The sequence below is a fragment of the Glycine soja genome, chromosome 7, assembly GCF_004193775.1.
Source record: "Glycine soja cultivar W05 chromosome 7, ASM419377v2, whole genome shotgun sequence".
Taxonomy (NCBI): Eukaryota; Viridiplantae; Streptophyta; class Magnoliopsida; order Fabales; family Fabaceae; genus Glycine; species Glycine soja.
This window is the reverse complement of record NC_041008.1, coordinates 32420622-32436700: the sequence shown is the minus strand read 5'-3', so window position 1 is coordinate 32436700 and position 16079 is coordinate 32420622. Positions and strand designations below refer to the sequence as shown.

General features: G+C 35.1%; 1 protein-coding gene and 1 long non-coding RNA gene across 3 annotated transcripts; one reads left to right on the top strand and one right to left on the bottom strand.

Annotated features, from left to right (window-relative positions):
• Positions 1-550: 550 nt before the first annotated feature.
• LOC114417814 lies at positions 551-3715 on the bottom strand. 2 transcript variants are annotated; one of them, XR_003667932.1, is made up of 4 exons: positions 3524-3715; positions 2324-2384; positions 980-1451; positions 551-893 (listed from the first exon to the last, which is right to left on the bottom strand). It is a non-coding gene; the product is annotated as an uncharacterized LOC114417814 (long non-coding RNA). The 2 variants fall into 2 exon arrangements; XR_003667933.1 differs by having other exon boundaries at positions 551-748.
• A 3768-nt stretch (positions 3716-7483) lies between these two features.
• Positions 7484-13293, top strand: LOC114419314 (receptor protein kinase TMK1-like). The gene is made up of 2 exons (XM_028384967.1): positions 7484-10216; positions 12478-13293. The coding sequence occupies exons 1-2, from the start codon at positions 7951-7953 to the stop codon at positions 13008-13010; spliced, it is 2799 nt and encodes a 932-aa protein (XP_028240768.1). The 5' UTR covers positions 7484-7950; the 3' UTR covers positions 13011-13293.
• Positions 13294-16079: the final 2786 nt, after the last annotated feature.

The following is a 16079-nucleotide window of genomic DNA, read 5'->3' as shown; positions in this document are numbered from 1 at the left end:
CTCTCCTTTCAAAAACAAGAGATCGTTAATGGTCCAATGCCTTAACGTTTCTCTCCTTTAAAAAAAAAACAAGAGATCGTTAATGGTCCAATGCCTTAACGTTTCTCTCCTTTCAAAAACAAGAGATCGTTAATGGTCCAACGCCTTAACGTTTCTCCCCTTTCAAAATCAAAAGACCGTTTAATGGTTCAACACCTTAAATGACCTTTTGTTCAATAAAAAACATATTTTGCAAAAAAGACAAAAACAACTTAACCAAACACTTTGTTCCGAAAGAACTACGTAGGTCTGATTTCCTCATCACAAATTAAGGAATACGTAGGAGCAAAGGGAAACACCCTTGTCGACCACAAAAAAGAAAAAATATAAAAAGGGTATAAAGGATATAAGAACATAAAAGGGAACATAAAAATCAAAGTCATGTTTGCACATTCGATTAAAGGCTGCCGTCCCTTGGGACGGGCGTGTGGGGTGCTAATACCTTCCCCATGCGTAAATACAACTCCCGAACCTTTCAACTTAAAAGTTCGTAGATCGCGTCTTTTCCGGTTTTTCCGACGTTTTCCTCAAATAAACGTTGGTGGCGACTCCGCGCGTATTCCTTTCGTGGAACACGCATCCCGCGAGTCCCGCGTCGCCCTCCCGCGGAAGGGTAGGTTGCGACACTTCCTATAGAGGACCTCCCATAAATGTTGGTCAATGTTGTAGAAGAAGATGACCTCATCTCCAGGCTTTAAATGACAGTCACCTAAATAATGGATCCACGCGTCAGCAACACATGATAGGCCATTATTCATGGTGATCATCCATTTGTGATGCCTACCACTACCACGATCTACAATCATATATTTTTTTGATGCAGTTAAATAAATTGAAGCCTCTGGTGGCAGAACCTAGGTTAGAAGGAACACGGTGATTAAAGATAAGAAGTCAACAATAAATAATATAAAGGATTATGATTATATTAACAAAGACCTACCAATTGATAATTGTGTTGTATCATATCTTCAGAGACATCAATGGTAAAAACATGGTGCCTTATGGTTGTGGCTGCCCTTTGGTGTAGAGGTCCCACAATGTCCACACTGAAAGTAGTATTTTTGTCCCTTCCAACAAAATGCATCAGAACACTTTTGTGAATGCCATGGGTTCTCCTAAGTTCCTTCAGTCCATCGCCAAAAAAGAATCGGTTACCATATTTATGAAGCTTTATAAAGTGTTTGTCTCCTTCGTAGTCAAATAACACATAACTTGGATAATTTGAGGACCATTGTCTATGATAAGCAAAAGGAACCTCAATGACGTTCTGCAAATTAACATTTGAAGCATATTATTTATTTGATATTAACATAAATAAGTAAATGTTTAGGGGTGAAAGTCATGACCTGCTCAAGATGGAATGACGCATCAAATCGGTGCACAATTCTCGGTACTCATAAATTTGATGGGCCCTAGATGAGAAACGTTTATGTAATGAGTAAGTGAACAAAGATGTACCCATTGAAAGGAGAAGATAAATATGCGCAATATCAAACATGTACTATGAACGAAAAGAGCAAGCATAGAAAGATGAAGGATGCATGATGAAGCAAACTCGAACATATACTTATAAGAAGGTAAACATAAAGGATGGAAAAGTTAAACTTACAGCAACAGACACATTCGATGATGATGTATTCATAGTGTTTTGTGTTTGGAGAAGTTCTTCGACAAATGGGTGAAGATTTGGTGATACTGGGTGGTTATAGATATATATAATACTGCATTTTAATTATAGGAGGGGGAGGGTGAACAGTTATCAAGAACAATTAACAATGTACAAAGTAACCGATAACCTTTTAGACTTCCCGTGCTAGTTTATTATGGTTACTGTTGTTGTGTTTTTATTGCGAGGCTATTACACTTCCCGTGTTGTGTTGTGTTTTTATTATGATGTATTCATAATGTTTTATGTTTGTATAATTAAATAGTAATAAATAATTACATATAAAGGTTAAATTTTAAAAAATAATAACAGTAACTCTTTATCAAAAACAGTAATTATGTGTATATGGAAAAGATGATGTTTTTTACTTCCCGATGTATGAATAGACACGTAGTGTTTTGGCATTGGGAAATTGCACCTCAGCAAACATCTATTTGTCTATTAACTACACGGGAAATTACACGTCAGGATACATCTGGTAGTGTACTCTAATAATTATGATGGATGTGACATCCCATTTCAAAGATTGAAATCAGAATATTGACGATCACTACACAAAGACTATTGATATGATACATGCTAATATCCACAGGATAAAGTGTTAGTAGTCATTAGTACCTGTATAAACAGAAATTCCAAAAAATCTGCTGATAGAATTTTGTAGGCGTCTATATGTTACCTTGATAAGAAAAAAGAAAGAAACACAAAAAATCAATATTCAACAAACTTGTACTTGAAATGCCAAACACTAAATACGAAAGTTGCAATTTAATTTTTCAAATATTCAACAGAAACAACCTAATATAATACAAATTCAAGCAGAAAAATGGTGCAACTATGACAACAACATTAACAAATTCACAAAGGCATACAATAGAATGAAAGAAAAAAGGTATCGGTAAAGGCTATGCAGAGGATGCAAGAACACAGGTTTGGATGGCAGTGTTGTCTTGCCTTGTGAAGGGTTGCCTCAACATGTTAGATTTCTCCAAATATTGCAACATGTTAGATTTCTCCAAATACCCTCCCAAATATAATACACAGGAAAGGTAAAGTCTAAAGAAAAAGAATCATAGACATGCACCAAAGTAGTGTTGAATATTGAGAAACATCTACAGGAAAAAATCATAACCAACATATGCTAAAGATAACAAAGTAACCAAAGATTAGAGCTGACATAGACAGCTTAGGTAAAAAAACCTGAATGATATTGTGAAGGCTAAGTTAATATATACTTTAAGTTACAAAGGGCAACATGTTTCAGAGCATAACCCACCAATCAATTAATAATCATAGACATGCACGAAAAAAGTCATTCACAGCCGAGGCAGAACACAAATAAGCAATCTACTCAGCAGCAATGGATACAAAAGGTGCACTTTAATATTTGAAACAACAAAATACACACACAAATAATAAATAGATGTTTCAAAATGTACCACTACTACAAAAGCAAACAAATTATTATCTACAAATATAATCAAACGTATAAGGGGAAAAACAACAATGAAAACAACCTAATATAATACACAGGAAAGGTAGAAGCAAAAAATGGAAAAAAGTGAATCATAGACATGCACGAAAAAAAAGTCATTGATAGCTGAGGTAGAACACAAATAAGCAATTTACACAACAACATTGGATACAAAAGGTCCAGCCAAATATAATACACACGAACTATCACATTGTAGAATCTGAAACATAACCAAAAAAAAGGATGACAAATCACAAAAACTAACCAATTCATAACACTACAGCTACGACAACAACATTAAGAAATTCACAAAGGCATACAATAGAATGAAAGAAAGAAGGTACCGCTAAAGGCTATGCAGAGGATGCAAGAAGACAGGTTTGGATGAAAGGGTTCTCTTGCCTTGTGAAGGGTTGCCTCAACATGTTAGATTTCTCCAAATACCCTCCCAATATTTTAAGGTAACCATCCTGATAAAAGAATCACATGCCAAAGCACAGGAAAAACAAAAGACCAAAATAGAAAAATGATGCAATCCTACCCCGCAAGGGCATTGGATAGAAAACTCCAAGTAGATTGGGTCAGAGATGCAAGAGAAGGCCCTAGGGTTCTTATGAGCCTTAGGGTAGATTTCGGGCCCATGGGCTAAGTATGAGCCCACTTATCTTTGTAAATATTAGATTAAGGTTTCATTATTTTTGGGCCTTGTATTTAGGGCTCCATAATGTAGGTAGGGTACCCTAGAAATATAGGATTTTTCAGCCCTTGTCTTTTAGGGCACCTAGACTAGTTTTTGTATTAGGGGTAGTTTTGTAATTTCACATGCACTAAGTGGATATTTGATGTGTGTGGTTGGAAATAAATTTAATTGAATTGGTAGAAGCCCAATCCAATTAAATTTTAGAGGGGGAGGTGAACATTTGCTTACTACACCCCATTGTCACATCATATAGTCACACTTTGTGCATGTCCTTCATGCTTTTCATGCCTCATGACACCTAAGCACACTTAGTGGAGAATCTTGGAATTGATCTTGGATTAGTGGGCTGAACCATAACTAAAATTCACTAATCATAATTAGAGAAATTTTGGCTCCAAAGTTTGGCTCCACAAATTCAATTTCAAATTCAAGTGAAATTTGAATTTCCCTCCAATTTTGTGTGACACTTAGGCTATAAATAGAGGTCATGTGTGTGCATTTTTTTGAACTTTGATCATTTGAATATTAAACTTCAGATTTCAAAGCTCATTTGGAGCACAAAATTTCGTGCTCTTCTCTCCCTCTCCCTTCATTCATCTCCTTCTTCCTCCAAGCTCTTATCCATGGCCTCCTATGATGGTGAGCTTCTTCTAGACTCATCTTCTCCTTGAAGTGGCGTCTCCTCTCTCTCTTCCTTCTCCATTCCGCTGCCATTCATCTTCCAAGAAGCAAAGGAATCCATTGATGAAGAAGATCCTAGGCCTACAAGCTCCAATGGAGCTTGCATCAAAAAGAATGGCAATACCCTCACAGCTTTAGAAGAAACATGAACATGCAGTGAAAAACAAAAAAACCAAAATAAAAGAATCACATTCCAAAGCACAGGAACCACAAAAAACTGAAATACAAAAGAATCACAATACCCTCACAGCTTTAGAAGAAACATGAACATGCAATGAAAAACAAAAAACTAAAATAAAAGAACCACATGCCAAAGCACAGGGAAAACAAAAAACCGAAATACAAAAGAATGACAATATCCTCACAGCTTTAGAAGAAACATGAACATGCAGTGAAAAACAATAAATCGAAATTTCAAAATCACATGCCAAAGCACAGGAAAAACAAAAAACCCAAATACAAAAGAATCACAATACCCTGACACGTTTAGAAGAAATAATGAACATGCAGTGAAAAACAAAAAAAAATCGAAATAAAAAAATGCATAGAAATGAAAAAAGAGGTAAAAAGAAAACACAGATCTGAACCCAACATGCAAGAAAACCAAGAGAAAGCAACTGCAGAGAAGATTGAGGAACACAAAAAAATTGAAACTTTGAGAGAGAAAGCAACAAAATGAACCTGTGTTGAGGCAAAAATCGAAGCTTTTTAAAAAAAAAACGAAGCACATGAAAACCACATCAACATGGATAGAGGCAAAAATCGAAGGTTTTTTTTTGAAAAAAATGAAAATGGGGGGGGGGGGGGGGAACCACGACAGAGAAAGCTCAGGAACACAAAAAATTGAAGCTTTGACAGACAAAGCAAGAAAACCAACCTGTGTACATAGAGTTTGGAGATAAAAATCAAAGCTTTATGACATAAAAATCACAGCTTTAGAAGAAACAATGAACATGCAGTGAAAAAACAAAAAACCGAAATGAAAAAACGCATGCAAATGCAAATAGAGGTAAAAAAAAGAAAACATAGAAGAATCGGATGAGGGAAAACCAAGCAAGAAAACGAAGCAAGAAAACAAACTTGTGTACATGGAGTTTGGAGATAAAAATCGAAGCTTTCTGAGATAAAAATCGCAGCTTTAGAAGAAATAACAAACGTGCATTGAAAAAACTAAAAACCGAAATTAAAAAGCGCATACAAATGCAAATAGAGGTATAAAAAAAAGAAAACATAGAAGAATCGGATGAGGGAAAACCAAGCAAGAAAACGAACCTGTATCCATGGAGTTTGGAGATAAAAATCAAAAATGGCGGGGGAAGCACAGCCACGAAGGCTCGGGAACACAAAAAAATTGAAGCTTTGACACACAAAGCAAGAAAACCAACTGGTCTTCATGGAGTTTGAAAACTAACCACGTCGGAGAAGGTTCGGGAACACAACGGGGAGAGAGAACAGAGGAAAGATGGGGAGAGAGAACATATGAGAGGAATGCGAAAAAGCAAGAGGAATGTGAAAAAGGGAAAAAAATAAAAGCGTAAAATTAAAAAACGTAAAAAAAAAAGAGGAGATAGAAAAGCATTTTTTACTCACGGTAACACTGTAGCATGAGGTGACATTTTTAGGCGGGAATTGGAGGCACCACAGCTTGACACGTGGCCACCAAGGACCTTATTCGTATAATGAAAGATGATTACATCAAAAATATGCTTCATGAGTAAAAAAAAAAATAAAAAACCTCTCAAAATTAACTTGGAAATTTGACTGTTACACTAATTTTACAAACAAATTTTATCATTTGTTATGTTCTTTTTTAATATGAATATTAATTGAATTCCATATTTTTACATGGGTGAATCCAACCAAATAAATTTTACATCTTATCAATAACAAAAAAAGTTCAACATCGTGTCAAAAAATCAAAAATTGATTTCTAAAATGATAAACGTGTAATAAAAAACTTTACTTAATTAAGAGATAATTTTACAACTTTTAATAAACAAAATACCAAATAGTAACTTAAAATAGCAAAGATCAAGTGAGCAATTTAGTCTATTATTTATTAAAAATACAAAAATAGATGTTTGGTTGCAAATAAAATAATATAAACTTAATTATGTTGTTAGTTTCTTAAATTATGAGATTTGTTTTCTAATCTTTTAAATAAAAATTTATATTTTTTAGTCCATTAAGTTCAAAAAATATTTTTTTTAGTCTTTTACCATAATATGAGAAACTAAAAATAAAAAATTTTATTTGATGGAAGAAACTAAAAAAAAAACACTTTTTAAATTTGAGGAATTAAAAAAATAAAGTTTTAATTTGAGAAACTAAAACATAATTAAACCAATAATATATGTAATATCAATTCTAAACTATTAAATTATTTCGAAGAAACTTAAACATATACATATATAATTTTTATTTAAAATGTGTGATATATTTTTTATTTTAGACACATGCTTATAATTATATTAAATATAACTTTAGTTTATAATCTGAACATTACAGTGTAAAATCTCGTGACATAAAGCAGTTTTAAATCTGAACATAACAGTAATTTGTAAGAAAAAAAAAGTAATTCTACTGCAATTCAAGCTCAAACAAGATCACAATAATAATTTCCATAATTGGGACATATTTTCTCAATCTTGTTATTGAGTATATATCATTGACGAGATCCGCTGAATCATGTATGTAAAGTCTGACTTTTTCCTTAACAAAATCCGTTTAATTTTTTTTCTAAATATAAAAAAATATGTTAACAAATTCTATCACAAACGTTATTGAGAAAAATATTTAATACTATAAAAAAAGAAAAAAAAAAGAGTTGGTGGCTCTAGCATATCTATGTTGGGACAAATTCCAAAAAACCGTAATAAAAATTCCAACTCACGAAGCACCAAACCCACCAGAAAAAAACACGCTCTACTTAACTCATCCTTAACTATTTACTACACCCAAACGTGAAAACGCTACCTAAAAAACCATGGGTCCCACACGCATGTTCCATCGTTTATGGTCAATTGGTCATGTTCATGCTGTGTTCTGTTGCTGTGTGTGACACACCTCAAACCCAAACCCGACGAAAACTCTTCACTGGTTTTTCTTATTCGATCTTTCTTCTTTCTACGCATTTATATTCCAATTCTCTCCCAAAAGCGAATCTTTTTTCTGATCTTTTTATGATATTCTGAGAGAAAAATTCCCTTTTTTTTCTGTCTTTTTTTCCTTCTGGGAGAATCCTTATCATGTCCACAATGCCGTGCGAATGATATTCACAAAATTAAAAGAGAGAAAAAAAATATCTTTGTTTTGTTGTTTTGAATTTTCTCCCCTTTGCTGTTTCTCCATTGTTCGACGACAATTCAAAACCTTTGGAGAGTAACAACGATGAAAGCCTATGTTGTGGTGTTGTTGTTGTTTTGTGTGGGGTTTTTTGAGTGTGCATGGTGTCAGAATAACGATGTGGCTGTGATGAACACGCTCAAGAAGGCCATTAAAGAGCCCAATGATCTTCAATGGAACGACCCTGATGTGTGTAAATGGGAACACGTTCAGTGCAACACCATGAAGAGGGTCACTGCAATTCAGATTGGTGGACAAAGCCTAAACGGTTCTCTGCCTAAGGAACTGTTGCAGCTCTCAGAGTTGACGCGTTTCGAGTGCATGAACAATGCCTTCACTGGACCATTCCCTAACATGCCAAAGTCCCTCGAGGTTCTTCTCATCCACAACAACAATTTCAACTCCATGAGTGGTGATTTCTTCAATGGCATGACTAATTTGCAGGATGTGAGCATTGGCTACAACCCTTTCTCTAATTGGGAGATTCCTGATAGCCTCAAGGACTGTGATGATCTCAGGAGTTTCTCTGCAATCAGTGCTGGCCTTGTGGGGAGAATTCCGGATTTTTTGGGTAAAGACGGTCCCTTTCCGGGTTTGGTTTCTCTTAGCTTGAGTTTCAATTCTCTTGAAGGAGGGTTGCCTGCAACCTTCTCTGGGAGTTCTATAGAGACCCTTTGGGTGAATGGTCAGAATAGTGATGGTAAACTCAATGGCACCCTAGATGTGTTAAAGGGAATGATGTATTTGAAGCAAATTTGGGTACATGGCAACTCATTCACCGGTCCTATCCCGGACTTGTCCAACCATGATCAACTGTTTGATGTGAGTTTGAGGGATAATCAGTTAACTGGGGTTGTTCCACCCTCTCTCACTGCTCTTCCTGCTCTTAAAGTTGTGAACTTGACCAATAACTTGCTTCAAGGGTCTCCTCCTTTGTTCAAAGATGGTGTGCGGGTCGATAACGATTTGGAGAAGGGGACGAATAGCTTTTGCACAAAGAAGGCTGGTGAACCGTGTAGTCCCCTTGTGGATGCTTTGCTGTCTGTTGTTGAACCTTTGGGGTATCCTCTGAGACTCGCGGAAAGTTGGAAGGGGAATGATCCTTGTGCTCAAAGTTGGATTGGGATTGTTTGCTCAAGTGGTAATGTTTCCATTGTTAGCTTTCAGAGCTTGAATCTCTCTGGCAAAATTTCTCCCAGTTTTTCTAGGCTTACATCTTTGACAAAGTTGCTTCTTGCTAACAATGACCTCACCGGTACCATACCAAGTGAACTTACCAGTATGCCTCTTTTGAAAGAGTTGGATGTTTCCAATAATAAATTGTTTGGTAAGGTGCCATCTTTCCGTGGGGATGTAGTTCTTAAAACTGGTGGGAATCCTGATATTGGAAAGGATGCATCTCAAGCACTGCCCGGCTTGAGTCCTGGAGGTAAATCTGGAAGTGAAGGTAAGAAACATAATACTGGAGCAATTGTTGGCACTGTGGTGGGGAGTTTCAGTTTACTTGGTATAGCAGCTCTGGTGTTTGCTATGTATCGTAGAAAACATAAGCGTGCCAGCAAAGTGCAAAGTCCTAGTGCAATAGTGGTGCATCCTGGTCATTCCGGAGATGGAAATGCTCTGAAGATAAGTGTTTCAGGTACAGGTGTTGGTGTTAGTAGTGATGGTGGTGGTGGTGGAGGAACTGGTGTATTTAGTACAACTAGTAGTGTTCAACATTTGGAAGCTGGTAATATGGTGATTTCAATCCAAGTTTTGAGGGAAGTTACAAACAATTTCAGTGAGGGAAACATACTGGGGAGAGGTGGTTTTGGCACTGTATACAAGGGAGAATTGCATGATGGAACAAAAATTGCTGTAAAAAGGATGGAATCTGGGATGATGGGTGAGAAGGGGCTGACTGAGTTTGAGTCTGAAATTGCAGTACTTACAAGGGTTCGACATAGGCATCTGGTTGCACTTGAAGGTCATTGCTTGGATGGAAATGAGAGGCTTCTTGTGTATGAATACATGCCTCAAGGTCCTCTTAGTAAGCATTTATTTGAATGGAAAGAAGAAGGGTTACTGCCACTGGAGTGGAAGAGAAGGCTTTCCATTGCTTTGGATGTTGCTAGAGGGGTTGAGTATCTTCATGGTTTGGCCCAACAAATTTTCATCCATAGGGATATAAAACCATCAAACATCTTGCTCGGGGATGATATGCGGGCCAAAGTGTCAGACTTCGGATTGGTTCGGCTTGCTCCAGAAGGAAAGGCCTCATTTGAGACTAGGCTTGCTGGAACATTTGGATATTTGGCTCCAGAGTATGCAGGTATAAATTTAGATTATTTTTGGAAATTGTGTAGCATATGGATAATAGTTTTTGGAAATTTTTCTGGAAAGAATTCTTTTTTCTGCTTGTAGATATATTTGAAATTTTCTTATCCACCATTGGTTTATGATTTAAGCATGTTGTATAGGTAGTATGCACGTGGTAGATAGAAAAATGAAGGAATGAATCCTGTAACCTGTTGGCACTTATTGGTCTTATAGGTTCCTACTTTAGTCTCATCTGAACCCTTGGTTCTGGAGATAGTGAATAATACAGTTATGCAGAAGCAGATTGATTGCAATGCTCTAACTAGTATTATTTTTTTTCCTAAATTTTTGTCTGGAAACAACTGTATTGAGAAAGCATAGATGATTGACTGTTTATTAAAATTTACTTTGAAAATAAAAGATGACTTAAAAGTCACATTGATTTGTTTCAGTACGCCTCCTAAAAACCATTGAAATTATTTGTTTGATTTGCAATCCTCTATGGCCAATTTGCCTACCTTATGATGTTGCCTCTACTTTGAGGATTGATATTTAGTTTATAGCTTGAAAAAATTTCATGGTGTTTGCAGTGCTTATAGAAATGAAGAACATGATTTATAAATTATAATGTTTGTGTCATGCATTATCTGTAACTCTGTACATGGTTGCTTCATATTATATATTAAACACAAGTCACTTAGCCAGTTACACTGTGGCTATTTTCTCCAATGATCATTAGAATTTGTAGTTCATGACATTATAGCACAGTGGTCATTTTTCTGTCTTTTTGTCCAATTCCTTGCTAAAATGGTATCACTGGCAGTCACTGGGCAAGTTACAACCAAGGTTTCTACCCTGAACTTGGGCCTAGTTCAGGTTAGAAACCTTCGTTGTAATAATTGAGGGTTAACATTGAACATTAAGCATAATAATAGAAAGATAAAAAGTTGGGTATTTGACTTAAGAACACTTTGCCCCTTCTGTTGTGGAATCTGACATGTTGATGTTTTGTGTTGTACTCCATTACCACATTGCCAAAACACCTTTGGTGGCTAGAAACCCTTTCTTCATTACTAATTTGGATTTTCGAGCCACAACTTGGGGTGTTTCAGTCTGGTGGAGAAAATAACAATGCTGAATCGCCAAGTTAAGCAAAGGATGGAGGGCGGTTTAATATTCATTCTAAAATGGATTTTATTTCTAGTGGAAGTAGAATAGTGCCTCAGCTTAGCACAATAAAGCTGGAAGAAAATCAAGGTTTGAGTTTGCCAAAAAATCTCTTGAGGAGTAGTTCAGGAAATGGCGTACTTTGGAATGGAAGTGGCAATGCATGGAGTGAATAGTTTCACTCTGTCACCTTACAACTTTTTGTGATCATTGGAATTAAACTACTCTGATTCTACTTCTTTTGCTTTATTTCCTAGTCGCCGCATACTTTTATGAACATAGAAATGATCAAACGTGTAAGAGTTAGAAGAACCTATTATATCACTTGCTCTTTGGAATGGAATTTTACCCTTTAGTGAAGGCAATAGCTGATTGTCATATTTGCAGAATTATTTGTTCTGCTTGTAGATACATTTGAAAACTTCTTATCCACCATTGGCATATATTTTAGTGGATCATATAAGTAGGATGCACAGGGTAGATAGGAAACTGAAGGAATGAATCCTGCAACCTGTTAGGCACTTATTGGTGTTATAGGTTCCTACTTTAGTGTCATCTGAACCCTTGCTTCTGGAGATAGTGAATATAGTTATGCAGAAACATATTGATTGCAACACTCTAACTAATATACTATTTTTTCTCAAATTTCGTCTGGAAACAACTAGACACTAGTATACTATTTTACAATGAAAACAAAAATGACTTAAAAGTCATATAGGTTTGTTTCTGTATGCCTCCTAAAAACCATTGCAATTATTTTCCTGAACTGCAATCCTTATAGCCAATTTGTGCACCTTATCATGTTGCCTCTATTTTAAGGATTGATATTTAGTTTATAGCTGATTTGAAAGAAATTTCATGCTGTAAGTAGTGCTTACAGAAATGAAGAACATGATTATAAATTATAATGTTTGTGCCATGAATTATCTGTAACTCTGTACATGGTTGCTTCACATTATATATTAAAACAAATCATTTGGCCAATTACATGGTGGTTTTTTTCTCCAATGATAATTAGAATGTGTAGTTCATGACATTATAGCACAGTGATTAGTTTTCTGCCTTTTTGTACAATTTCTTTGCCAATTAAAATGGTATCACTGGCAGTCACTGGACGAGTTACAACGAAGGTTGATGTATACAGCTACGGGGTGATTCTCATGGAGATGATAACAGGAAGGAAAGCAATTGACAACAGCCAACCAGAAGAGAATGTCCACCTCGTTACATGGTTCAGAAGGATGCTACTGAACAAAGACTCTTTCACAAAGCTCATTGACCCCATAATGGATGTTGATGAGGAGACCTTACCAAGTTTTAGGACTGTGGCCGAGTTGGCCGGCCACTGTTGTGCGAGGGAGCCCTACCAGCGCCCTGACATGAGCCATGTGGTGAATGTTTTGGCACCTCTTGTCGAGATTTGGAAGCCTTCTGAAGCAGATGATGATGACATTTATGCGATTGACTTGGATATGACCTTACCTCAAGCACTCAGTAAGTGGCAGGCTATTGAAGGAAAGAACACCTTTGATGTTTCATGCACTTCATCAATGCTTACTAGTGGAGATACTACACAGTCTAGCATACTAACTAGGCCTTCTGGATTTGCTGATTCCTTTACTTCCAATGATGGAAGGTGAAGTTTGATTTACATTTACATTATACTTGTCTATGTTTTTTTTTTTTACTTCACCAAACTTTGGAGATCTTTATAGGCTTGTTTTATAGTGTCTAGTTAGCATATATTACACCCTGTACTCATTAAACTTCCTTACTGTATCTTGGTATTTTGGTCTATTGGTTTTTAATTTAGTAGTGTCTGGGATGCAAGAAGACAGAAGCTAAACACATAGGTGAACTTGTGTTTTCCTTCTTTTAGACTTCATTCTAATGAGAATGAGAAACAGGATTTGGTTATTTATTTCATGATCAACCATGTTATTAGATGATGTAAACCATATTACTCACAATATTAGGGGTGTTTGATTTGGTTGTTTTCTGTTTTCATTTTCACTGAAAACAGAAAACGGTGATGAAAATGTGTTTGGTTGGGTTTCTGGAAACATTTTCAGCGAAAATGAAAACAGGAAACAACCAGAAAATAAAAACAATAAATTTTCGTTTTCAGTTGAGAACAGAAATCTCATTTCGGGTAAAATGAAATTGCGGTGGCAATGAATATAATTTTAAGCAAATCTAAAAATACAAAAAGACAAGAAGTCAATATATCATAAATTTTCAGTATTTTTATTTCAAGAAAATAGAAAACAAGAAGTCAAACCAAATATGTTTTTAAAATTCTAATCTTTTAAAAATGAAAACAGAAAATGAAAATACAAACCAAATACACCCTTAGTATTCCTCTGGTTAAAACCTTTGAAATTTCATTTTTTTTTTTTTTTTGCTGAAATGATTGGGTGTACATAATGGATCTAGAACAAGAAGTGATTTGAACTGTTTAGAATATGGAAATTTGGTGAATTGTTTGTGAAATTTGAGGAATTTTGTATGAGATATGTCTATGATTTTGAAGAGGACAAATTTGACATTTTTTTCTTATTTCAAGTGAAATGTGATTTGATTAGTGAATTTTAAACAAAGAACAAATGGTTTAATTGTTTCAGTTTGTGGATATTGTGAATGCAGAATGAGAATTTTTAAATTTTATGTAAAATAAAATTATGGAAGGACTTGATTGTATTAATGGAAAAAATGGTGATTAAATTTGAAAAAAAAATATTGTGGATTAACGTTGAACATTAAGCATAATAAAGATAAACAGTTGGGTAAGTTATACTTTTGCCCCTATGATTTGACTTAAGAACACTTTGCCCCTATTGTTATGGGAATTGACATGTTGCTGCCTTGTGTTTTACTCCATTGCCACATTAATATATTTTTCATCTATTTTTAAATCATAAATGCACCCTAAAAAATATAACAAAGTTAGTATTTGTATCCTCATTATTTTAATAACATTGGTTAAATTATACTTTTACTCCCTTAAATTTTTAATTCATGATTTTTTTGGCACTTGCGTCTTGCACAGGTGAGTGAAAGAGGAATGAAAATTTTAAGTAAGCAAATGCTACTTGAAAATCACAAGATGAATTCTCTTTAGTTTTTTATGAGCATTATGTCTATAGGAAGCCCTGGTGCAGCGGTAAAGTTGTGCCTTGGTGACTTGTTGGTCATGGGTTCGAATCCGGAAATAGCCTCTTTGCATATGCAAGGGTAAGGCTGCGTACAATATCTCTCCCCCATACCTTCGCATAGCGAAGAGCCTCTAGGCAATGGGGTACGAAGTTTATGTCTATAGGAAGCAACATAGGTCAAAAATTCCAAAGGCAGTGCACACTACAAAGGCTACATAGGAATATATCCATTATGATTGTTGGGAGCCTTCAAGAGTTCCATCCTTGGGAGGAGCAAGGTATTTCCTCTCAATCATCGATGACTGCTCAAGGATGACATGATATTCATGATGAAACGGAAATCAAAAGCCTTCAAAATTTCCAAGTATTGGACAATTCTCATGCAAAAGTATTTTATTTATTGACTTGATAGGAAATCAAATAGAGATTTTTTTTTATAAAAAAAAATAGAGTAAATAATAGGCAGAAAGTACCTAGCTATAAATAGAGACATGTTAGATCAAACTGACGATAGTCTCTGCGCTCTCTCTTCTTCTCAATCTCGTTTTGTCTTCTTCTCCTCCTCCCAAAATCCTCTTTTTGCCCGCATATACTCAACCCTATCTCAATAAAATGATGATGTTAGACTCATTAACCGTTGGATCGTCGTAAAATTTGAAAACCAGGTTAGGAACTCCTTTCCAAACATTCTCACCGTTGGAAATCGTGAAAAAATATTTGAGCTAATAAAAATGTCCTTCATATCATAACTTTTTCTTTTCCTATAGAGACCCAAAACTTGTCCAGTAAAACTATGATGTCTTACTCCTTAATCGTTGGATCTTCATGAAATTTAAAAATCGAGTTTGCATTTCAATTGGGCACACCTTTACCATTGGGATTTGCGAAGTAATGTTCATAGAGAGAGAAAAGTGCATCGCACATAGAGTAAAAAAATGGAGGTTTCAATCTCTTCTTCTTCTCTCTAATGCTTGAAAACCCTATCAGAACAATCAGAGGAAAAACTTGAGGAACCTTAGCTGCTAGAGATGCCGCTATCATTGTCAGAATACACACGTGAGCTCGCTTAGAGGTAATGGATGAGTTATTCACAACTAGCGAGTAGTGAGAATATGTATAGGGATCCTTAGAATATCAATTGGAATGGATTTTTGGGGTGTTTTTGTAAATTTTGATTTTATCTTTACAATTATAACTATGAATTATATATGTTTGACGAACCAATTGATGTTCCAATGAAAAATTGTTGTAAAATTGATGTGTTCTTGTGTTGAGTGTGAACCCTACAAATTGAGTTCTTTTTATTAACGTGAATTACATTCTAAATAATATTTTTTTAATGACTTATTTTATACAAATTATTATCTTGTTCTGTATTTTCCCACGATAATGATCAACATGTTATGTGTGTGTGTGTGTGTGTGTGTGTATATATATATATATATATATATTGTAATACTAAAATAATAAATTAAAGAAAGTTGTAAGGTTAATGTCTAGTAGTAATTTCTTTTGATGCAATCTTAAATTAATTGTTGTAGGAATTCTTTTTGA